This window comes from Bos javanicus, chromosome 11 (assembly GCF_032452875.1).
Source record: "Bos javanicus breed banteng chromosome 11, ARS-OSU_banteng_1.0, whole genome shotgun sequence".
Classification (NCBI taxonomy): Eukaryota; Metazoa; Chordata; class Mammalia; order Artiodactyla; family Bovidae; genus Bos; species Bos javanicus.
The window spans coordinates 26568413-26595281 of record NC_083878.1 but is presented as its reverse complement, the minus strand read 5'-3'; the positions used below and the strand labels follow the sequence as shown (position 1 = coordinate 26595281).

Genomic DNA, 26869 nt, shown 5'->3' with positions numbered 1-26869 from the left:
CTGGCATGCTGCGATTCATGGGGTCGCAAAGAGTTGGACACGACTGAGCGATTGAAGTTAACTGAAGTGCATTTAAGTTGCCCTTATGTCTTTTTGTGGCTTACTCATTTCTTTTCAGTGCCAAATAATATTCCATTGTCTGGATGTACCACAGTTTATCCATTTACCTATTGAAGGACATATTAGTTGCTTCTAAGTTTTGGCAATTATATGGCCTCTATAAACCATCATGTGCAGGATTTTGTGTGGACACAAGTATTCAACTTTTTGGTAAATACCAAGGAGTGTGATTGCTGGATTTTGTGCTAAGACTCTGTTTTGCAAGAAACTGCCAGACTGTCTTCCAAAGTGACTGTGTCATTTTGCATTCCCACCAGCAATTAATAAGAGTTCCTTCTTGATACACATGTTTGCTAATGTTTATAGTAGTCAGTGTTTTGGACATAAGCCATTCTTAGAACAGTGGTATCCCATTTTTTAGTTAATTCTTTTATCATGGAGTAGTATTCCATTATGAATATACAATATATGTTGATAACTGAACATTTGGGGGTTTCCCCCTTTTTTACTATTATAAATAAAACTGTTGTGAACAATCATGCACAAGTCTTTGTAAGGATATAGTTTTCTTTTCTCTTGGGTACAGACAGATGGAGCATATGGAAGGTGTACATTGTATATGTTTAACCTTTTAAAAAACTGCCAAACTATTTCAGAAAGTGCTTATACCATCTCCATTACCTTCAGCAGCGTTTGAGGCTCTAGTTCTTTCACATCTTTCCCAGCACTTGCTATGTTCAGTCTTTAATTTTTGTGATTCTCGTTTTTGTAGGTAGTGGTCTTTTATTGCAGTGAATTTGCACATTTCTTTTGACTAGTTTTGCTGAGTGTCTCTTCAGCCTTTTTTTGCTACCCATGTATCTTTCTGGTGCAGTTGATGCTGGCTAAGGGGTCAACTAGAGGGTCTCAGTTCTCTCCACAGGGATCTTTCCATGGCATCTCTCCACACTGGCTACTTTGGGCTTCCTCATAGCATTCCAGCTTGGTCCCAAATGTGAGTGCCCCAAATGAATAAACAAAGCAAGGCAGAAACTGTATCCTTTTTGTGACCAAGCCTTAGAAGTCATATAGCATCTTTTTGACTGTACTTGATGTACGAAGGCCAGAGTCCATGTGAGAAGTTACGGAGTAAAGGATATACAGGGAAGCCATTATTTGGACTTTTAGTACAATTACTCTAACACACACACCTTCACAATACTTTTTAAAATTGCAGTTAAAAATACACATAAGATACCATATTAACTATTTTTAAGTGTACAGTTCTCTAGAGTCAAGTATATTCATACTGGTGTGGCACCGACCACTAGAACTTTTTCATCTTGCAAATGTGAAACTTGATACCCATTAAACCAGATTTTTCTCCTTACCACGAGACCTCAGTAACTGCCACTCTACTTTGTTTCCATGAATTTGACTATTTTAGATAAAAATCATACAATCTTTGACTTTTTGTGACCTCATTTAGCATAATGTCCTCAAGGTTCATCCATGGTGTAGCATGTGAAAGAACTTCATTCCTTTTTAAGACTAAATGTTATTCCACTGTATGTATATACCACATTTGTTTATTCATTCATCTGTCAGACATCTGGGTTGCTTCCATCCTTCAGATATTGTGAATAATGATGCCATGAACGTGGTGGTGCAAAAGTATCTTCAAGACCCTGCTTTTAATTCTTGCGGATATACACCCACAAGTGGGATTATATGGTAGTTCAATTTTTAATCTCTTGAGGAACCACCTTACTGTTTTCCCTAGCGGTTTTACCATTTTACATTCCCACCAACAGTGCACAAGGGTTCCAATGGGTTCCAGTTTTTCCATATGCTCGCCAACACTGATTATTTTCTGTATTTTATTAAAGTGGCCATCCTGATGAGTGTGAGGTCGCACATCACTGTGGTTTGGGTCTGCATTTCCCTGATGATGAGTGACATGAGCATCTTTTATGTACTTGTTGACCATGTACATCTTTGGAGGAATGTCTATTCAAGTCTTTTGCTCATTTTAACAATTAGGTTATGTGATTTTTTTGTTGAGTTGTAACAGCACTTTGATTTGTATTTCCAACAGGCACTTACAGCACCAGGTGCAGCCCTAAGTTGGCTATGTCCGCCTGATGAGAGGCAGGTGTTTCCGTGTATCTCAGACCCAAGTTTGTGATACTCACAGCTTGGTGATTTCTGTGGCTGTTGTCAACCCAGAAGTCACTGCTTTTGTTTTCAAATATGTATTTATTTCTTTGGCTGCATCAGGTCTCAGCTGAGGCACATGGGATCTTTGATGCGGCATGCAAGCTTAGTCACCCTGTGGCATGTGGGATCTTAGTTCCCTGAACAGGGATTGAACCTGCATCCCCTGCATTGAAAGATTCTTAACCCCTGGACCACAAGGGAAGTCCCCATAGCCACAGTTAGTCACACTTCACCACTGTGCCTTCTTGGTGGCCAAATATTACAAAATAAAACAACACACACAAACAAGCATAATTAGGTCCTTCCGTGACATCACTGGCCAGCAATGTAATTTACTTCACAGTGTAATGGGCTGATTTATAAAGTGTTTTAACCTTGGAATGTCTCAATTCTTTACTGCTTGAAGACTTTGTTTTCCAAAACAGTCCAGAATCATAAAAGAAACAGTAATATATAATATCTGGCCTTTAACAAAGTTCTATTGAAAAAGAGCACCCAACAGCTAAATGCCAACTTACATACCCTGTGACCAGTATGTCAAATACAGATACACTGAGCTGTTCTGGAAAACTTGTAACTATCAGCATTGATAGACATTGTACTGCCATGAATAGTCTCACTGTAAATTCAAAGAGTGTGACTCACATGCTACTTTTAAAATGCTACAGTCTTCTGAGAACACTGTGAGTTTGAACTTCATTGGGACACAAACGTCATTTTCTGTAATCTACTGCCACGGAAATGTGGTCCTTGGATGTTAAGCGAATTCTTCAATTCCCAGGTCAGACCCAGTATTCCTGGGGGAGGCTTTATGATTCCCTGACCTTTAATGGACACACTCTCAGCAAGGCTTGCCTCAAAGCCCAGAAACATTCAGAATGGTTTGGGTGCTGGGTTGGGGTCTCTGTGAACATGTATCAGAGGAACAAGTGCCAATATAGGCAGAAAAAACACTAAACATGTCATACTTTTGGGAAAGTGCTTTACCCACATCAAGCCATGTACATAAAACCACTGTGAATATATCTTTAAAGTGAAGCCCACTCATACTACACAATCTGTCAGACCATTAATTTTCTCAAAACTCTCAAATGGCAACTTGAAAGCTATCAATGTTTGCTCATTATAAAGAGAATCAACTCCAAATATCTCAGCCTAGAGGTCCAAGCTACAGTCTACACACTTATTACATTTCTAAACTTAATTCTCTTAGTATCCCCAAACCAAGCTCTCTAGTCCCATCAGCCACGCTCACTGTCTTCTCCTCATTGTCAACTAGGGACACCTGTTCAGGACATTTGTTCCCACCTCTCTTACAGGCCCTGCTTCACCCGCCTTCCGCCACTCCCAGGGACACTCATCTAGCCCTTGCAGAATTCCTGACTGTGTTATTCATTTGTATATCCATCCTTATAAGGGCAGTTACTTTAATATAGGATTTTATTTGGATTTCCCACCTAAAACGGAGAGCTGTACCTATTAACAAAGTGAAAAGTCCAGGGTTTGGCCCATGGTCAACATTCAGAATCTTGTGTGTGTGGAGGGGGAGGACCTTGGAGATCCCCTCCAGCAAGCCTTCTCAAACTTTAATCTGCATACGAATCTCCCGGAGATCTTGTTAAAATGTAGATTCTGATTCGTTAGATTTTTGGTGAAGCCTGAGATTCTGCATTTCTAACCACCTGCCAGATAATGCCAGTGCTGTGGTACCTGGACCACAAGTGCTTGAGGTTGTGATGGTGCACATAAATGAGTGGAGGAGGCAGGGCGGGGCTCAACAGGAAGGTGGGCATGCTACTACTGTATAGCACAGAGAGCTATATTTAATATCCTATGATAAACCGTAATGGAATATCAAAAGAAAAATATATATATAACTGAATCACTTTGCTTTTCAGCACTAATTAACACTTCAATTAAAAAAAATAAAGTGAGGGGATGGTGAATGGTGGCAAACCAGGAGACTCAAGCCCTGCCTAAGGGACAGCAGCCACTCTAAGCTTCATGGTCTTGGTAAGTGCATTCAGCCTCTTTGAATGGATCTCAGCTGTTTCATCTGTTACACTTGCTTCATAGTGTTGTTATAAATAAAATACATTTAAATTGTAAAATTTATTTTAAATACAAATAAAACTTAATTAAAGTTTTAAATTTAATTAAATAGCATATACAAACTACCTACCAGTGATTAACAGGCTTGCTTTACAAAGGCTGGTCAGCTTTCTTCTCAGCAAAGAGATTTGCAGAGTGAGGCCTATGTCACTGATAAAAGTTGCTATTGTTAACATTATAATAATAACCATTACTATTAAGTATTAGGTCAATGGGGTCTACTCACTACATTTACAGAACTGAAAGGAACTTCTTATTCTTCACAAGAATGACCTGCTTAGAGATAATTTCTCTATCCTCAGTTATTCCAAGAGGCAACTGGAAAGTTATCTCACTAAACATAAATATTCTAATATTCAAAAGTATTAATACAAAAATTAATAATAGTTCTCTTTCATAGTAAACACTGACTAGAAGCAGCAGAGCTTGTGCTTTATAAAGCAGAGCTTTATAATAATATAAACCATCACATCCTTGTTTCTATTTCTTCTGTTTTCTCTTCAAAAATATTTTTAATTTGAATGATAAGACCATGAGGACCAGGACTTCTAGTTCTTCCAAGTTCTGCATAATTATAGTATTTCTACTTGAATCATAATTGATCATCTGTTAATCCTTCATCAGTAACTCTGCTTTAAACTGGGGAAAATGATCTAAATACAGGGAGCAACACAAAGTGTTAGGTTATAGTCATCAATGTTACTCAGGTCCTTATCTACTCCTTACAAACAAGAGTGAAAAATTGTGGAACTAAATCTTCAACAGGCGTGAATTTTATTTGTTGCACTGTTTTAGCAAGAAGAGTGGTCATCTTTGGTTACTGGCTAAATATATAAAAAACATAATCTTATACATAGAAAGGGGAACAAAAATAAAAGTAAAACCTACTCTCTGAAATCTACATTTGTAACTTTACCAAGCAAAGTCATAATCACATTCATGAAGTATTTTGTAAGCTAGCTCGGACAAGTATCTTCATATTTTCTAGATATTATACACTTTTGTACACAGTTAATCACACAGAGTTGCAGAACACGCATACCTCGACTTTCTGATGTGGAGCCTCCCTAATGAACACTTTATTCCTGTTATTTTCTATAGGGGAAGAAAAATATCTTTCCCCTCTATCCTTTTAAGTTCTTGACTGAGACCCCTGTAACAAAACACAAAGGAACATGAAAAAAAGCATACAAATTCATTGAACATAAGCTTTATGTGTCACAAGAGACTTAGTAAGGAAATGAAAACTTAAAGAAAGTTAAGCCCGTGTGTTTTTACACTAAGCTTGATGCAGGGTGGAAAGATATAATAGAACAAAGGGTATGAGGTAAGCGTAGGAATCTGGAGAAACTTAGCAAAGCTAATATTTGGAGTCTTCTCCATGTCCCCTTGTTTTCAGACAGAGATGTTCCTTTCCTCCTGGCATAGAGAGGGCATAAATCTCTCACAAGATTTTTTTATGACCTGTTTTATTTTTTTATGACCTGCTTCAGAGAAGTTCAGAGTATCCTTCCTGCACATGCCATTTCTCAAGTTCCTTCAGCTTTAAACGTTCAATATATCAAGGCACCATATTTTGGGGTACCATGTCCTGAACTCCACTGCTGTAATTATTATTTCTTTTCACTGAAGCACCTAAGTTTATTTGAGTCTGTGACTGGTTTGTCAAAACAAATAGATTTGCTTTGGCGGGGTGTTTATGATCTCCAATGAAGGTCAGCAAACTTTGTCCCAGGTCAAATCCAGAACTATATATGTTTTTATAAACGAAGTTTTATTTGAATACATCCATCAGCACTTGTTATCTGTGGTGCCTTGCCAAAACAGAAGAATTGAGAGATGGAGACTATTTGGTCCTCAAAGCCTAAAATATTTACTCTCTGGCCCTTTATAGACAGTTTGCCAACCCTGGACCTACAGAATAAAGAATAACAACTAAAGATGTTAAAGGGTTTTTATTTTTAAAAGGTATCACTCCAAAAGTCTCAGGGATGCCAGCCTAAGCCTATATACCTTTTTGCCAGACAGGCAATAGTCTTACTTTAAAAAGCAGAATTCCATTTTCCCAAGCTTGAGGAAACATCAAAGTGAAAGTCATACTTAAAATGGAGTAATTATGGAGTAATTGCTCTTTATATGTAGTAAATGAAATTGGTTTTGGTTTGAGGAGTATCGTATTAGTGAGGATGCCATGCAAAAGAGACAGTTCTAAAAGGTTACTAAACTGTGGCTTTTGAGGAAAACAACTATGGCCATCTTCTAGAGCTGGATTTCAATAAAAATTTTACTTACTCTTACAAAATTTTAAAGTTATGTTTTATTAGTAAGTCTTCCTGATTTTCGGCAGGTGGGAGAGGGTAGCAAATGGGATTATATAACAAAGTGGACTTGATCAATTTATATCCATGTCATGTAATTCAGTCCCTTTAAATAGATTACTTAGCAAAGCTTCCTGATCATCCAACCCCATCAGCCCAGCAGTTGCTCAAGAAAACCATCAAGTAACTAAACAAACAATAAATTCATACATATATACAGATATTAAATAAATACATAAATGGTAAATCCCTGGTGCTATTTACCCTAAGCAGGTCACATAGAGGAGCCCATGTGAAAAGTAACTCAGGGCACAAAATTTGGACTACTCTTCTCTTGTGAATTTTATCTCAAGTTCATGTCTTTGGAAATATGTAAAAATTAAAATTATTAAATGCAAAACAGATTTGAAAGAATACCCATAAATCCAAACTTACATTAACACATTGAGAATACCCATAAACCCAAACTTACCTTAACACATTTTGATTCTTTTTATTATTACTTTTTTCTTTTAGCCAGATGAATGAGATATAAAATGCATACTTACCACTTTCAGGTGTATGATTGGATGAGTTCTGACAAATGTACACAGTTATGTAATCACCACCACAATCATGATACCGAACAGCTCCATTACTCTCCAAAGTTCCATTACTCCCCTTAGCCCCTGGCAACAATCAATCTGCTGTCTCTAAATTTTGCCTTTTCACAAACTGCAGATAAATGAAATCAGTCTTTTGTGTCTTCTTTCAATTAGCATAATGCTTTTGAGCTTCACTCCTGTTGTTGCTTGGATTAGTAATTTGTTCCTCTTATTGCTAATTAGCATTCATTGTATGGATGTGGTTTATCCTTTTACCAGCTGAACTTCTGAGGTGTTTTCAATTTTGGACTATAATACAGCTTATGAACATTTATGTAGTTTTCTGTGTGGATATGTTTTCATTTCTCTTGGGTATATACTTAGGAGTGGAATTGCTGAGTCACAAGGTTAGTATAATATTTAAGTTTATGAGAAATTGCCAAACTGTCATCTGAGGTCCTTGGACCTTAACCTTTCCATGAGCAATGCGTGTGTTCCATTTGCTCCCCATTATCACTATTGGCAATTCCCATCTTTTTAATTATAGTCATTCTACTGAGTTGTGGTGGTATTACCATTTGCACTTCCTGAATGAGTAATAACTGGAGAAGGAAATGGCAACCCACTCCAGTCTTCTTGCCTGGAGAATCTCAAGGAGGGAGGAGCCTGGTAGGCTACAGTCCATGGGGTCACAGAGTCGGACGCGACTGAGCGACTTCATTCTACTGTGTTGTGGTGGTATTACCATTTGCACTTCCTGAATGACTAATAACAACTTGGATCACTGGTGCTTATTTGTTATTCATATGTTTTCCTTGATAAAACCCTTAGTTTTTCAACATTTTAACCTGTTTTTAAAAGTGGTCTATTATAAACAGCAATCCTTAGGCAAGATGTGTTTTGTCTAAGGCTTATCTTTCCATTTTCAACAGTGTCTCTCTCTGGAAGTGCAGATGTTATTCTAATCTGAGCTTTGCTGAACCCAATTTTCCTTCAGTGTCTTGGTCTAGAAATTTGTTTTAGTTCTTACAGTTAAGTCTGTGTTTCAAGTTAATTTTTGTGTGACACAGAGGAATAAAGGTTGATTAAAAATATATATACAGTTATGTTTGTTCCAGAATTATTTGTGGAAGTGACTTTCCTTTTTCCCATCAAATTACTGTCAGTTTTATGAAAAATTAAGTTACCATATAGGTGTTACATAATCACACAGTCTATTTTTGGATTCTTTATTGTGTCCAGTTCAGTTGCTCAGTCCTGTCCAATTCTGCCACCCCAGGGACTGCAATACGTCAGCCTTCCCTGTCCATCACCCAACTCCTGGAACTTGCTCAAACTCATGTCCATCAAGTCAGTGATGACATCCAACCATCTTCTGTCGTCCCCTTCTCCTCCTGACTTCAATCTTGCCCAGCGTCAGGGTCTTTTCAAATGAGTCAATTCTTCACATGAGGTGGCGAAAGTATTGGAGTTTGAGTTTCAGCAACAGTCCTTCCAATGAATATTCAGGACTGATTTCCTTTAGGATTGACTGGTTGGATCTCCTTTCTGTCCATGGGACTCTCAAGAGTTTTCTCCAACACCACAGCTCAAAAGCATCAATTCTTTGGTGCTCAGCTTTTAGTCTAACTCTGACATCCATACAAGACTACTGGAAAAACCATAGCTTTGACTACACCGACCTTTGTGGGCAAAGAAATGTCTCTGCTTTTTAATATGCTGTCTAGGTTGGTCATAACTTTTCCTCCAAGGAGTAAGCGACTTTTAATTTCATGGCTGCAGTCACCATCTGCAGTAATTTTGGAGCCCAGGAATTTTTGGAGCCCAAGAAAATAAAGTCTGTCACTGTTTCCATTGTTTCCAGCAGATTATGAATACACCTTGATACCAAAAGCATGTTAACTATGGTAACTTTATAGTAATTCTTGCAATCAGGCATATATCCTCCAATATAATCTTTTTATCAAAGCTGTTTTGACTATTTAAGGTCCAATTGCATTTATATATGAATTTTAGACTCACCTTGTTAATTTCTACCCCAAATGGCTGCTAAGTACTTTGATTAGGGTTTCACTTAATCTGTCAGTTTAATTTTAATTGACATGTTAATCATATTAAGGGCTACCCAGGTGGATCAGTGGTAAAGAATATACCTGCCAATGCATCAGACCCAGGTTCGATCCCTGGGTCAGGAAGGTCCTCTGGAAAAGGGCATGGCAACAAACTCCAGTATTCTTGAATGGAGAATCCCATGGACAGAGGAGCCTGGCGGGCTACAATCCATAGGTCACAGAGTCAGACATGACTGAGTTACTAAACCACCAGTGCATTAAACCTTTCATCCAAGAACGTGGTCTCTCTCTCCATTTATTTAGGTTTTCTTTCTCTCAGAATGGTTTGTTTTCCATGTTCAGGTCTTACACATACTTCACAAAATTTATCTCATGGTCTTTGATGCTATGGTGTTATTTTTTAATTTCGTTTGTTCCTGGTATATAAAAATATTTTGGTACATTGACATTGCATCCTGTTGACGACCTTGCTAAGCTTATTTGAGTTGGAGAAGGCAATGGCATCCCACTCCAGTATTCTTGCCTAGAGAATCCCAGGGATGGGGGAGCCTGGTAGGCTGCCGTCTATGGGGTCGCACAGAGTTGGACATGACTGAAGTGACTTAGCAGCAGCAGCATCTTATAGTTTATCATCTTCTACTTACACAATCATGTCATCTACAAATAAAGACAGTTATATGTATCTTTCCAATTTTTCTTTGTTGTTCTGTTGCACTGGCTAAAACCTCCAAACAGTATTGAATATGTGTTTAGATCAGACATTCTTGCCTTATTTGGTGTATTAGAGGGAAAGTATTCAGTTTTTTACTGTTAAATATGGTATTAGTTACTCTTTATCAGGCTGAGCAAATTCCCTTTTATTTGTAGGTTGCTGAGAACTTCTACTAGGAATAGGTCTTGAATTTCGTCAAATGCTTTTTCTGAATGTAATGATATGGTTTTTCTATTTTACTCCCAGCATGGAATTAATTCATTTTCAAATGTTTCCTCTAAGGTATTAATTTCATTGCCATAAATCATTTCATAATACTCCTTTTTAAATGTCTGTAGGATTCATGCTGGTATCTCCCCTTTTATTTCAAACACTGATAATTTGTTTTTTACCTGATCAGCCTGGTTATAAGTTTAATCAACTTCTTTGATATTTACAAAGAGTCAACTTCTGATTTGCTTTTTTTGTTTTCTATTTCACTGACTTCTGTTCTTATTCTTCTTTTCTTGCACTTGTATTTACTTAAGTTGGAAAGTTAACTGAGACTCTACATTCTAATATATGTTTAAATCTATACATTTCCCTCTGAATACTGCCTTAGCTGTAGCCCACAATTTCTGTTATGATTTTTATTTTCATTCTAGCCAAGATATTTTCTAATTTCTCTTATGATTTCTTTGGCATACGAATTATTTAAGTGTATTGTTATCTTTCTGTTGTTTACATTAATTCCACTGTGTCTGGAAAATAATGCTTTATATATAAAATTTCAATGCCCTTTAAATTTAAGGAGACTTTTAAGAAGCAGGGGTGCCTTTTCCTTGCTCACGGTCTACTTCTGCTGGTTGGACACAGATAACAAGGCCCTGGGTGATGATACAGCCACAAGATTAAAAATCTCAGACTTGAATCACTACATAGAAGAAAGAAGCACCCTCACCTGGAACACTCAACCTGGTAATACATGAGCAAGAAATAATCTATTTTTTGAACCATTACAGGTTTGGTTCTGTTTGTTATATTAGTTTAGCTTACCCTGAGATTCAAATGCTATCTTTTGAAGGTTCCCCTCTGCTTTCCATCTCCCTGAGTTTATCACAAAACAGAGTCTATTTCAGTTCATACTATCTAAAGCATACCCACCGCATCTACTCAGTATTTTCATGTGTTCCATTAATAGATAAAACCTTCATATGAATAAAAATAAATACATAGGAAGTTTACTGCACCAGCCAAGATTTTTTTGGAATAAATTTTTATTGAAGTATATAGCATGTGTACAGAAATGGGTGCCAAGAAACATACTATCTATACATACAATATATGTAACTCATATATCTGTAGAAATATATAAGGCTGTCTACACCTGGGGCATTTTTTCCCTGTTATTTCTTACTTGCTATTTTTGAAGCCCTGGTAATCGAGAAAGTCAAGAACAAGAGACAGAAAGGCACCCAAGATGTTATCCTAGAGAGGCTCTTGAACTCAAGGTTAGAAAGCCAAAGCTGGTCTTTTGCAATTACCTATACGCTGCTCAGTTCCTCTGCCACACTCTTACAGTGCTACCTTTCCCCATGTTTTAAGGGAACAAAGATATAAAACAGGGAAGAATATGAAGAGAGAAGTTACATCATTTCCTAGAACAAATATAAAGCTCCAGGGTTACTACTGGCCCATGTGGCATCTTTGATAAATTTTTAAAAAGCTCTTTATAAAGGACTCCTTTTCTCAAGTCACCTGATAGATATTTGCTGTACTATAACCATACGGACTTTACTGGTAAGAACACCTTCCTTCCCCTTGCTGCGAAGCTGTGTAGGTAAGGCCCCAGTGTCTGTGATGTGAAGAGCATCTTCTGGATGTGGCCTGTTCTGTTCAGTTCACATGCTGCAGCTGGCCTCAGGCCAGGTTGTAATTTTGATTTTTTTTTAGATGCATAAAGGTTACTTTTAAAATACTTTTTAAATTGATGAATCATATATATACAGAATAAAAAGGGAGACGTAACTAAAAGCAATATAAAACAACAACAAAACAAGAACCACCAGTTTACACAGGAAAAAATGTAACAAGTTCAGAGTTTCAAAAACATATAAATGATGCAAGGAACACTATAAGCAAAAATAAATAAATTTGCTTGGGCCTATGGGAATAGGGTCAAAGTGAAAACACCAAATAAATTGAATTATACAGAAGTGATAAGGCCAATAAGAAACTGATTTCCTATTTTATGCTAATGGAAAACAAGAAAATGATCCTGGAAACCTAAGAATATTTCTAGGTGACCCACTGTAGTTATATAAAAGTGGGAAAGGGGGTACTGGCCTTCTACTAGAAAGCGTGACAATCTTTCCGATTTTTATAAGAGGTAAAAGATGGCAACAACTTGACACTGATCCCAGGAAAGGCCCTAGAATAAAACCTTACTTACAATGATGTTTCTTAAGCCTTTTGGCAAGAGAACATTGTTCACCAAGTATCAGCAGGTACTTCATGAACTTTGGAGGGCAGTTACTTGACTAACATTTAAGAAATGCAGGACTTCAGCAAGGAATGTAAGATCCATGATGCTCTCACAGACAAACCTGGAGAGAAACAGGCTGATAGATGAATCAGTAAATTGCTAAATTTTTTACCTAATGGATGCTGCTTAAAACATTGGTCAATTTATATCATATCAAAGAGAAGTTTCTTAGGTCATTGTCCTCAGACTTGTTTCATTCAATATTGAATGTTCAAGTTTCAAACTTTGGGGTGATGGAAAAGAGTAAGATAGTATATATATCTTAGATGATTCCCAAAACATTTCAAAAGGTTAATAAATCTAACACAAGAAAACTTAGAAAAAATGAAGGTCCTGCAAAGCAGGTTGAACAAAACACCAACTGCACAAGTACAGGATGGGGAAAGACTATTAACAGTAGTAAACATAATTAACCTCAAAGACTCATTTTCATGTGGATGTCAGAAAAGCTAGTTCATTGAGTGTTAAGTCGAAGAACAAAAGAGCAGTAACTAGAACAAAGGACCATGTTCTGCTACCTATATTGGTTCTGTTCTGGGTTGTATACTTTAAGCAAAAAAGAAAACTAGAGCCTTTGGAAAACTGAAGTTTGGATGGTAGAGACAACTGAAGCCACAATCTATCAGGGAAGTTAACAGAATTAGAAAAGATACTGCGAGTCACTGTAAGAGCTGTGCTTAAATGTTTGGCCCCAAGGGGTTCATGAGACAAATGACAGGAAGAACCAACCAGGATAGGCAGAGCTGCCCTCAAATAGAAGTAGATTCTGGCCCCTGGAGAACCCAATCAGAGCTTCTAAAGGCCTATCTGGTACATAGGGAATCAACTTGGAGACCTCATAAAAACATATTTAAAGATCTGTCCCATTATAAAATTACTCTTTGAAGAACACACAGATGACAAGTCTTCAGGACTACTGTGTTTAAAATGTTTGACGATATGAAATTACAAATCATTCAGTTTGCTTTATGGGCGTATTTCTCTCTCAAACTGACAGACACTGTTTGTGGGTTGCTCGCTGATGTGAAATTTCCCCAAGTTGTTAATCAGCATTGACATGTAAACTTTTGACGGTGAAAGGCATTTGACAAGTGTAGTATATACACTAATACACTGTAATAGTGTGTACTCTATTACACATTCTTAACTGCCAGATTCATGTGTGTCCCATCCTGAAAAAGCCTTAAAAAATATTACATAAACAAACATTGGCTGTCAAGAATAATTTTACATAGCCAATCTTTCAGGTTTATTTAACTTATGGATCTATTTGTATAATTTAGGTTACTCAAAACCATTTGGAAATGTGTGGTACGAACTAACCAAGTTCAATTTTATCTTAAAATTAATTAAAGGTATGTTTTACACTACACTACACAAAACCTCCAGGCATAACTACTGCACAGGATTCCCTGAAGTCCATTTCAACATTCATTCTCAGAGATCACACAAAATATGAATAAATGCATGTACTACATGAAAGAAATTTGCTATTTCACGTAACTACATCCTAGAATCATCAGGGACTGAGAAAGGAAACTTTTCCACGATTTTCCCTAAAGAAATTATTTACCATCTGTCAGCAATTTTTCTATATCACCTCCTAGGATATTTATATCAATTTTCTTGGAAAAGCAAGAATTAACCTTGGCATACCATTGTACCAAACCTGCTCTTTTTCTTCTTGTAATACTTTTTTTGCACCTTTCAATCTCAGAGCAGAGATAAAATCTCTCGGAAAGGGAATGTACAGTTACTGTCCAGTCACTTACTACTGATTACGTAAAAGTAAAGTAGCAAATGGAACTGTAATGAAGGTACAAAGGGGAGCTTACCTAGGCGAGGTACTGCTGTCCAAAGGTGCTCTCTTTGGGCCACTGGGAAAAGCATCTATGAGAAAGCACTTGAGCCAATTCCTTGTCTGATCAAGACATTCACTCCTTTCTATATTCCTAAACATAAGTCTCTGAAGTCACCAAAATTAAGCTAAAAAGCGTCTAATTTAAGGGATTTATTAAGATGTGTATGCATGTAGAACAAGCCAGTTACAAACCTACTTCCTTTTGTATTAGCTATTAACTCTGTACCTCATATGTCAAATGAGTTCTGGGCATCATAAAAGAGTCACAAGATGCTCTTACATAAACATTTAGAAATCCAGTAACTTCTGATTTAAATGGTGCTTTTAGGAGAGGGGAAACAATAATGATATTTATTAAATATAGCCTGCCTTTAACCATGAAAGTCTCCGGAATAAAAGCAAAAGTACTGCCAAGAAGCCACAGGGATTTATCACAAGGACAGAGAAAAATATGATTTTGAAAGCTACAGTGACAGTTCTCTGCCTTCATTAACGGGCTCTAAGATTACAGGTTAATAGCAGTATAAATACTATAATTACATAATGTTGGGTTCGTTTTTCTTTCAGGTTTACGAAAAACATTTTTGTTCTTGTACTTTTAAGGGCTTGTAAGGTCTGCCAGTCACTGCCTTTCTTGTCACCAGAGTTCTCAGCGGGTTTACAAGTGGACGTGCCCAAGACTGCCATCTGGTGGAAATGATAGAAATTGAAATGGTTTTTGTAAGTGATTAAAAATCAGTTGTCTAAGAAGGTACAAATTAAAAATAAATTGGAAGAAAAACAGTTCATTCACAATACAGTAAGAAATATAAAATACGGAATTAACTTAGTAAGTGTATAGAACATATGAAGAAAAAGATAAAAATTTTACTGGGGCACTAAGAAATATATCTATGTAAAAAGATGTAGCACTAATTCTGGAATGGAACTCATCTCTGCTAGAAACCCCCAAATTAATCTACCACATAACAACTCAAAATTACAGGATTTTTATTTGGCAGTGAAATCTTGGCCAAATTATTAAAAAGGTCATCTGGAAGAATAAACGTTCAATTTTTATTTAAGTAGATTAAGAAGGGAGCACTCTCCCTATCAGACTAAAAAAAATAAAACAATGATAACTTAGATGACACACTGGTATACAATACAAAGCAATGAAATAGAATGTTCATAAAAATACAAGTATATACAAGAATATATCTGGTGGCTCAGACGGTAAAGCGTCTGCCTTCAATGCGGGAGAGACCCGGGTTTGATTCCTGGATCGGGAAGATCCCCTGGAGAAGGAAATGGCAATCCAATCCAACACTCTTGCCTGGAAAATCCCATGGTCGGAGGAGCCTGATAGGCTACAGTCCATGGGGTCACAAAGAGTCGGACACGACTGAGCGACTTCATTTTCACAAGAATATATAGTAAAAGGGCACTTTCAAATAAACAAAAACTTTATGTATCAGCTACTGTGAGGGAATAATGGAAAATATTACATTAGATTTTAGGAGCGGAGTAATACTCTATAAATAGTTCCATTTATATTACAAATTTATAATAAAAAGGCCAAATTTGTAAAAGAAAATACATGTAAATACTTACTCAGAATGTGAAAAGACTGTCTAAGTATACAATTGAAGGTTCAAACTGTTGAAGAAAATGATAACGTTCTAAACTATTGAAACTTAAAAAAACCAAGAAACTTCTCAAAACTCAAATTGAACATCTTTTCACTTAAATTTTACTTCATATATTTTTTAAAGTAAAATAAAAAAAAAATAAACCCCACTATATTCTTAAAACAATATACGGAAAATAAAAGAATTATTTTTGACCAAGAACTATCCAGTACTCTTCAGATCAGACCATCTTAGCTCTCTCTTGTCTCTCTCCAATCACAGTGATTAAAAACCTGTATTCTGCCTATAGGAAAAGCTGGCATAGAAACAAAAAAACACTAAGAAAAAGCAGACACAGGGTAGTATGCTGTAAGGTGGGGGAGGTGCAATTCTATGCCTTTGAGTTTGTAGCTTTTCAGGAATTAGGATGTATTCTCGTCTGGAAAACCCAACGGACAGAGAAGCCCAGTGGGCTACAGTCAGTGGGGCTGCAAAGAGTCGGACACAACTGAGAGCAACACTTTACAAAGTATAACAGAGGACTAGTATCCTCACTACATAGAAAATAAATAAAACTACAAATAAATGAGAAAAAGATAATCCCAAAGAAAAGTAGGTAAAAGTCATGGGCATTCAACAAATAGCCAACACACACAGAAAAGATGTTTGCATCACATGTAACTAGAAATGCAAATCAGATTATTATTTCATGTTCAAATGACTGGCAAATTTAGAGACTGACCATTTTACTGAGTGTTACTGAGGATGAGGAGGAACAGAGGAACAGGAATTTTCATAGATTTCTAGTGGAAGTGGAAGTTAGCACACCTTGAGTATAAGGCATTTACAATATTAACTTGAAGATAAGCATACTCAGTAATCCCAGTAATTTTATTTCTAGGCAAATACTAGAGAAACACTAGTACACATACTCAAGGGACATACACCAGGATGCCTATCGCATTAGTGTTTTGTAACAGTAAAAAGTTGTAAATAATCTAAATCTCTCTCAGCAAAAATAAACCAGTTTACTTAACTGTTAGCTTGTTTTATGGAAGAGGTGGGGAATGTAGAGGTAATAGTGTGAATAAATTCAAACCTGATATTGGGAATAATACCTTCTCCTCTCCCATAATCCACCCTGCAAAATCCAAACTAACCAAACATGGTGGGTAGACAGTGTGGGGCGAGTTATGAGGCGACTGATCTCTTATGGTAGGTGGTAGTGGGCAGTGCTCAACACCACCTCCTCTCCCCTCTTCTAAATGCAACAATGATAATATTCAGGTAGATAACTCAATCAACACCTGTAAATACTGTTCATAGCTCAGCCAAACACTTCAGTTTCCTTTCTTGCAAAACAAATACTACTAGTTTCCTCTGCCTAAGTCCACCAATACATTCTCTGAGCCTAATGGTTTTCAAATTTTCCAAAGAGCTTTCATTCAAATGAAATCTTAGATGGAATCTCAACAACAGAAAAAAGCAGAACTGCTCTGGAGGTTGAGATTTGGAACTCCAGAACTTCCTTTGGTAATTGTAACATTTTAGAGACAGTGTAAACCATATATGAAAATTCTTAAGACTCTTATTTTTTGACTACACATAATTTTAAAATGTCAACTCTTCATGAAAAGCTTTGTAGTTCCTAAAGAAACTGTAACAATTAAATCCACTAATGTTCAATTTAGGAGTATACTTCAATAGCATCCAAGTGCTATAATAACTAACCAGTCTTATCTAAGACTAATCTTAATAGTAAATATTAAATACAAATCTTTTAAATAAGCTCTATATCAATTTACTTATAAGATGCTTATTCATAGGCAAAACATCATGAAAATAAGTGACACGGTCTTTTAAATCATGTTACTGTGGAATTTTGTCAAAATAAAGTGTACTTCATGTCTTCAAGATTTAGAAATGAAGCAAAACCATCTCTTCATAATGAGTGCACAATTGAAAATAAGCATAAATGACTCAGGAAAGGGAAAGCAGTCAGATCCATATATTAGAGTAATTCTTGGATTGTACTGGTGTTCTTCACCTCAAATACATGTCCAAGTATTTTAAATGCAGGTGGATATTATAGGGTTAAAAAAAAATACCTTTGCTGTATAGATTTAATCACTAAAAAGATGAATATTGCCAACATTATTGTGCAGGGATTTCATAGTCAAGGGGGAGAAAACCCCTATCTTTGATTCTTCTACTTATATTTAATAAGTTATGGTTCTTGTGTGCTTCACTAGGGTTGTGGATACTAAGAGGTAAAAGAAATAATTACTAATCCGTTAATACCAAAATCATGCACCCTCTCGCTCCTGAATTAGAAGAGCACAGCTACCAGTTATGTCTGAGTGGAAAATAGAAATGTTTGCCAGGTAGAATAAAACAAACAGGAAATAAGGGAGAGAAGATATCATTGCCAGGAAAGCTAGCAGAAGGGGAATCAGTGGTGATGTTGTCTGAAAAGCAACTTTTATATTAGTAGCTACACTGTTTTACTTCTGATCACAATATAGCATAACAGTACTGGAGTCACCAGAATAATGGGCAAAAATAAACACTTGCTTAGCATTTTCATTAAGCCTTACAGAATAATGCCCAATGTTGAATAGAAAAAAAAAAAAAACTCACACAGCAATTGAGCATAAAAAATGAAAAAGCATGGGAATTCCTAGGCAGTCCAGTGGTTAGGACTTGGCACTTTCACCACTCTGAGCCCAGATTCAATCCTTGGTCAGGAAACTAAGAGCCGGCAAGCCAAAAAAAAAAAAGGACAATGCAAATTGCTAGAATGTGCACCTAAGAATTGATCTGCAAAACCAAGTAACTCTCAGGATTTCTTTGAAATAACTTAAAAATTTTGGTCTCAATGATTACTATATTAGCATTTGACTATCTTAACAGATTTTATGCACACTGTGCATTGTCTTAATATATGAAAACCACAGTATGCTATTTTTCAGTAATACTATTTAGCTACCCAAAACAGACTGTGTTCTAAAATCTTTTATCAAATGCTTTGTCTTATCAAACCAGTTTAATTTCAAAGCACAAATAAAGGCAATTTGGAAGAGGAAATGTGAATATGAGATGTCATTTTAAAATGAATCTAAACTCAAGACAAGGATAATACTTGGCTAGCAAAAGAAACTCAATGGATGTCTTCAGGTTAATCTCAATTAAAACTCAGTTTAATTCAAGCAACATGAACTGCCTGACAGCACTATGAAAAGTAACACCTGACTGAGACCCACGCATCTGAAAATAAACCTGACTCAGGGAGAAATCAGAGTTGCAGTCATTTTTGGCTACCCAAACACATTTAAAGTATCTTAAGTAAATATTATGAGTACCATGCCTCAAAATTGGACAAGAAATGTATAACAGAAATCAAGAGGGTTTTTTTGTGGAGGTGGGTAGGAGGGGCAGTGCCGTGCAGCTCACAGGATCTTAGTTCCCTGATCAGGGATCAAACCTGTGCACAGAGTCCTAACTACTGGACCGCAAGGGAAATTCCCAAGTGTGCTTTTAAAAAAACAATCTCCATGGTAAGTTTCCCCAACCTTGCTGAATGTTGAGAAAATCAAAAAATCTAACAACAAAAATTCAGCATAAAACCACAATCCACTTAATCAACATTAAACAAGAAAAGACTTGTTTTTATTGGGCCAACCTGAAATGACATCTCAGTCATGGTGAATAATTTTATTCAAAATATGAATTTAAAAATTCAATATAGAACCGAGACCTTCTCAAAAGAAGTAACACAAGTCTATAACAGAAGTCATCTTAAAAGATTAAAATGATCCAAATCTATGCCATACAAACATCACGAGTTTTCCAAGTTGAAACCCATTACAGGAAACTTCTGGGAGAAAAAAATGCCACAATATAAAGATTCCACTTTATCTTGCTAAGGATCAGTGTAATGGTAACTACATAAACATCATCTTTTCCCCCAAGTAAATTTCGTATCAAATCTGTATGTCTTCGGATTCATCTACTATTACACTGTAATGTTGGGAATACTGTCAAGCTGTCCAACAGGATGAGGGCAGCAAATCTTAAAGTCTAGGGGTCCCAGAGACTCTTTCAAGCAAGTCCAAGAAATCAAAACTATTTTCGTAATAATACTAGTATTTATTCTTTCTCAAAGTATCAAAATTTGCACTGACTGGGCAAGAGAAATGGTGGGCAAAGCTGCAGGCACCTCAGCATGAATCATGACACTAGCATCAAGCTAGTCACTATTTTCCTCGTACTCACAGAAGGGGAAAAAAGCGGGGGGTGGGGAATTTCAGTTAACAAAGAAAGTCCTAAAAATTTCATTATACCTCTACCCTTGAGTATACATCTTTTTAATATCCTATTATGGTGAAATGAGAAGTGCTGGCTCTACAGCATGCTCAAGTGTGAGACATGTGTGCTGAACTAGCGGCCACTTTACATGAACACCATTTTTACTTGAAAGAATGACTGACAGACAGTGGTAATTCAGCATTTTCTCTGAAATGAAGAAAGCCTGTTATATACTGAAAACAACTGACAATATTTGTTGCCAATGATAACATTTCACCTTTCAAATGAAAATTAAAATTCTGAAAAATCTGTATCCATCATCATGAGCTTGACAGCTTTCTAATACTTAAAAAAGATTTTTCTGATGAGATCAGTTATATTAAAAAAAATTAAACACACCATAATCAGATGCCAATATTCTAGAAAGAACTGCATTAACTTAATGAACCAGTATTTTCCAAATGACCAAGGCATGTTATAAAATCATGCAAATGTCAAAGATCCACTATTTACAATGCAAGACAGATCAAATGGATTTTAATGTAACAGAGAACAAAGCTGACAATAAAGTTTCAGATTTCATATTACAACGAATCTTTAAGAAGCTACCTGCTCTGATGTTCTGATAATGTATCAAAGAGGAATATCCATAATGATCTGAAGATATTAAAATAAAATACTCTTTTCCAATACTTATTTGTGTGAGGCCAGAGTTCATTATATACTGCGAACACAGTGCCACACGGCAACAGATTGAATGCAAAAGTAAATAAGAGAATCCAGTCAACATTCAAGGATTTACAAAAATGAAAACTAGTGCTATTTTTTTCACATTAAATTGTTTAGATTTGGAAAATAATTATTTTAATAGAACATGCTATTTAACAGGTAATGGTTTTATCTTTAATGAATTAAAATAATATGCAAAATTTCTTGGTTTTAACTTCTATACAACACACAAAACCCACAAAAGCAAAAAGTCCTTTGGGATCTTGAATTTTTAGATATATAAATGGGTCCTGATAACAAAAACAGCTGAGAACAGCTAGACTATGGAATTTAGATTAGTAAATACTGAATATGGGTGTTTCTTTTGCTAACTCACACAGAATTTTTATTTCCATGGCCACAAAGTCCCCTGAAAAAGATTTCTTAAAACAGTATAAAAATGTTTTTGGAGTGGATAAGGGGTTAACTAGTATTGTCCTACAGAGTTTGGTTAATACCTCCTTGGATTTAATTGTAACTCCCCTACATGGTTTTGTATGAAATTTTTTATAACAAATATTCTAACTATATCAGATGTTTACGATAACATACAAAGCTGAACTTTTATTTTTAAATAGCATACAAAATAGTAATATGTCACACTGTTTTTATCAAGTCTTTATTTAGGTAACAAGTTGGTTATGTTCACTGCATTGTATGAAACATCACAATATCATACTGGAAAGGTACTATCAGTACAGGGTTGGATCAGAGTGGACAGTTTGAACAACAACCATTTTGCATTCTTCATTCCCTATCTTTTAACAACCCCCCCCAAACCCGGTCAAGGGACAAATAGCTTTTAACATCATCATGTAAAGCACTTTAACTTACAAGGCTAAAATCTAAAGAATAAATAAAATATGTTGTGGCAATAATTCCTTTTAGACCAAAAAATCAGGTGCACAATAAATCGAAATGATCAAGAAAGCTGTATTTAAATGTGTGGCTCTCCAGAAACAGCTTCAGGAAAATGTTACAGAAAATACCATGAATTCCATTTCACACAGGACCAGATGATGACTCATTTCAACTACACACAAGGGCAATTACATCCTGCTGAAACACAATCTGAACAGATAGGAAAACGTTACAAAGCATCCACAACATGTACACCATGTACAAATGGATACATTCATTGCTTCTCCTCCCCCCACGCTCCTTTTAGATAAATATTTCACTCTTCACGTTCAGCATTAACTGGATACATGCAAAACTCAAAAGAATTCAAGAATTCAAGGTTATTGTAAAAATAGAATTAAACTAATAATCTTCAAGTACCTTATGTGACAGCCACTCCGTACCGTGCCCAATGTTATAAAATGAAAGGTTACTGAACCCATGAAAATATCTCTGTAATATTTCCTTAGATCTAAAATAGATAATTTTAAATGTATTTATAGTCATTTCAATGTGATATTCTGAGCTTTTAAAATAACGTAAACAATTAAAAATTATACCAAATTACACAAAACCTGTTGTATCTTAAAAGCTGAAAAATTAAAACTATAGAAACCCACATGTAAAACAAAAATCACAATTTACATTATAAAGGCAAATTTCATCATTTAAAAAAATTTGCAGCAGTGAGATGTCAAAGCAAATTATAAATAGCCATAAATTAATCCATTTGGTTTCAAGAGATTTTTCTAGTGAGAATTGAAGGATGTAGTAGATACATGCATAAAATTTGTAAGGGTTTATAATATTATTGCCAAATACACTTTATGTTGAAGCAGGCAACATTACAATTTGGACATTATTGGAGAACCCAGTTTGGTAATACAGGTAAAATTGGAAAAAAATTAAATAACAATTAATAATAAATATAAATCCTATAGTAAATTGCTCAAATGAAATTTTAAGCCACAGAGCTGCAAAAGGCTTCCAACTTGGTGAACTGAAAAAAGGAACATCTCATACAGTTCTTTACTCTTACATGCTTATATGTTGTGTGCCTTAGTTAAAAAAAAAAAAATGTATCTTCAGAGTACAGCTAACTATATTCCCATGCACCTCAGGCATATTCGTTATTTGTGGTGAAATAACTCCATTGGTTTCTAGGGTCAAAAGTTCAATACAGATGTAACCAGTATGTCTGAGGCTGGCAAAAATACTGTAGTACAGGCAATGCTACAAGTGGCAATTACCGGAAAACACAAATATGAACAAATGATGGGAAATGCTAATGATTTTCTGCTCATATCACAAAACGCTGGGAATCCACAAGAATATTTTTCCCTTGTATTGAAGAAAATTGTGATTAAAAGTTTTTTCCCCCAATTTTCAGAATCAAAAGCATTTTAGAAGGTTTATAAGGCTACCATGGGTCTTCTAGATCTCCAGCACCCTACAGGAAGAGAAAAGGAAGAATATTATTACTATTTACCTACACCACTTCCAGGCTGGACTGAATTTCAAAAGAAAACAAAATCAGATGAACAAGTTACCTTCCTTTCTTTGTCTGAAAAGGTACTTTTACAGAGAGAGTTGTGTGTATTGTATACTGTGTGTATACACACATGGATCTATCTAATATAGATAGAAAACTGGTTGGGTTTTTTCCTCCCCTTTCCACCAAATGACTTCCTCTTTCTCAAACCACTTAAAAATATTCTGGCATTGGAAAAACAGATCAAAACATCAGCTATATACAAAGATTCCAAAGCTTCAACTTATGGTACCTTAAGCAACTTTAGACACATGATAAATATAAAACATGAAAAAGCAAAGTTAAAATGTTCTACAAACACAATTGTTTTAAAAAATACTCTAATGTGACTTAGTTGTTTGTATTTTAAAAACTCATTTTAGCAAAGTCAAGCTCATATCTGCCACCACTATTTAAAATATCTTATACTTCTTGCATTACTAATCTCTGATGAACACTTCTAGCAAAACTCAGTCTTGCAATCTTTAAAAAGCTCATCATGACAACCTTCTGACATGTTTACATGTGTTCATACTGTCCAAAGATTAATATTTTGTGTCACAAGGGGGTTAAGAAACAGAACAGATTTACTGTGAGTAACCTAGACTTCTCAAAATTTTTTTAATTAATGAAAAATGCACCAAACCAAAAGTTTTCTAAGTTTTATATAGATACAAATGAAATTCAAATTATTTTTCCAATATACCAAACCTGGTTGTTTTTTAAAAAAATTAAAAATAAGTACAACATGCATAGGTTATTCCACATCACATGCTTTATTTGGACTTAAACATTTATAATTTCATTCTAAACACTTGGTTGACATACATTTGGATGTATGTAGTTAGGCTATACAGAATATACAAACCAAAGCTGGATGAATAATACATAGGTTTTTCAAAAATGATGTTTCATAAAGGATACAGAAAAAGGAAAAATAACCACACATCTGGAATCTCAGAACTACTGAAAAATAAAACTACAGAGAGGCAAAATATAAACAATTCCAAGAACACACAAATTATCATCCTTGAAAAAAGAAATTACAGGACAGCATCTGCCATTCTCTGAAGAACTAAAATTACTAAAGAAAACACAAATTCATTACAAAGCTAACTATGAACGTACTAATATGTGAAGCAGTATAATTCTACATTAACAATTTTTTCCACAATATAAAGTAATCTTGCTAATCGGTAATTTCTAATCCTTTCCTAGTATGAATTTAACTACTGACTTTAGTAACTGGTAGCCTCATTTCTGGCATACAATATGAAATGACATGTAATTTTATTAAATTCAAAGTACTAGAATATAGCCAATTTTAAACTATCTGATAAAGATGTATGCAAAGGCCTTCTTAAAAAACAAGGCTATAATATATGAATATAATAAAACTAGTTTACCAAGATTTCAAATAACAAAATGGTTATATAAATGCATACATTATACTTCCTAAGAAAAAAACCATCAAATCAAAGATCACAAAAGTATTACCACAAAGTAAAGTCATAACTTTTCACCACTCATCTTTGTCCCTGCATCTTCGGTACAGCTGTCTAATTCAGCAAGATCGCTTTTTGATTCAGTATGGCTTTCCTGCATTGCCACTGTGTTTCCAGCATCACTGTTCGAAGAAGCAGCTGTAGCAGCTTGTTCAGCAGGATTTTCTTCGCCCTCTACTTTAGCTAGCCTGTAACTAGTCAGCATCTCCTCCAGAAGTTGTCGGTAGTTTCCCCTATGATTAATTCTCATTTGCCTGAGAGCTTCCACCAATTTCCCCTGTGATCCACTTTCCTCTGCTTCATCGGAGGCCTTTTTTTAAGATTCAAGACCCCAGTGTCAGTAGACAAACTAGGATATCACACGTATTTCACAACATATCACAGCAAAACACTCATTTCTCTACCATGAGTAATATAGTCTAAGCATGAGAACATTTCATTAAGAATCAAGTGTTACTGTGTCAATTAACAAAAATTTCCAATCGAAATACCTCTAGTTATTTTTAGCAAATGAGCATCATGAACTATTAACGTCTTATTTTACATTGATAAATGTAATCTGAAATTTACTTGCTAGCAAAATTCAACAGCAACACAGCATCTCCTAAAAGCAACTGACTTCAAAAGAAAATAACAGGCTATAATTATTTAGTAACTAAAGGAAATTAGTGTTTAAAGCAATAGGAAAGGACAGAAAGCAGGCCATTAGAACATTAGTTTCTTCATTTCTGCTGAATGACAGGAAGGAGAAGAGAAACAAAATGCAGTATTATATAAACTAAATTTGGGGGAATTGTAAAATTTCTGTGGATAAAAATTTTACTTATTTTTTGTCGTCAAATATTTTACTAAAAATCTCTAGATTAAAATCATTTTAAACATTATAATAAAATATGAATATTAAACTACTCAATTTTTTTTATATTTTACCGAATTTTGTAAAACTGACAGATTTCTCCTATAGTAGCTACTTAACCTTGTTTGCAGAACAAACTCTAATATCTAAGCTGATCATACTGATACGCTGACAGATACAACTCAACTTTATATGTGCCTCCTGACATGATGTGCTAGGGAGGACAAAGCTATGTCTTGTGATCTTGCCAAAAAATGTTTAATTAAGCTAATTCCCAATATAATAAGAAAACAGGGAACACAGAATTATGTGAAAAAACACCACAAGGAAACTATCATATGATCCAGAATGTAGGACATCCTATTAAAAGCTGGCTTAGACTTATTTTCAGTGTTAAGGGTAAAAACAAACTGGGAGCTTAGTTAAAGGCTTGCTTAACATGCTTGACCGGTAACAACTGGACTAGACCATGTAACAATTTTAACAGTCTTTCTATGGACAACTGAGAATATGTGGACTTTATATTAGATGATATTAAATTTATTACCAATTTTCTTAGGTATAATAATACAGTAATTATGATTATGTAAACAAATGTCCTCATTCTCAAGAGCTGTGTGCCAAAATATTTAGAGGTAAAATATTTTATCAGCGCTTTGCTGTCAAAAGTTCAGTCAGTTTAAAAAAAAAAAAAAGGCCAGGAATGTACACATAGAGCAAAGAGAGCAAATATGGTAAAATGAAGATGTCCACTATGACCATTTCAATTTTTCTATACGTTTGGAAGTTTTCACCATAAAATGTTGGGAAAATAAAATACAAAAAGGCTACTGATATAGATCTGATACAAACTCTTAACCATCTTTGGAGGTTGTTACTCCGTAATTCTACAACAAAGGTAATATGACTATAGCCATATAGTAAATGGCAATGCTTATTATTAGAAACA

General features: G+C 35.3%; 1 protein-coding gene across 6 annotated transcripts in view; it reads right to left on the bottom strand.

The window, feature by feature from the left end:
* Nucleotides 1-15040: 15040 nt before the first annotated feature.
* PPM1B (protein phosphatase, Mg2+/Mn2+ dependent 1B) overlaps nucleotides 15041-26869 on the bottom strand; it is a 94361-nt gene continuing 82532 nt past the window's right edge. For 4 of the 6 annotated variants that reach the window (XM_061432229.1, XM_061432230.1, XM_061432223.1 and 1 more), the window contains one exon: nucleotides 24313-25374. In XM_061432229.1, coding sequence (XP_061288213.1) covers nucleotides 25069-25374 — 306 coding nt within the window. In that variant the 3' untranslated portion in view covers nucleotides 24313-25068. Of the gene's footprint in view, nucleotides 15130-16035; nucleotides 16081-21731; nucleotides 23479-24312; nucleotides 25375-26869 lie in introns of those variants that run through there. The other 2 variants (XM_061432226.1, XM_061432227.1) reach the window with 2 other exon arrangements.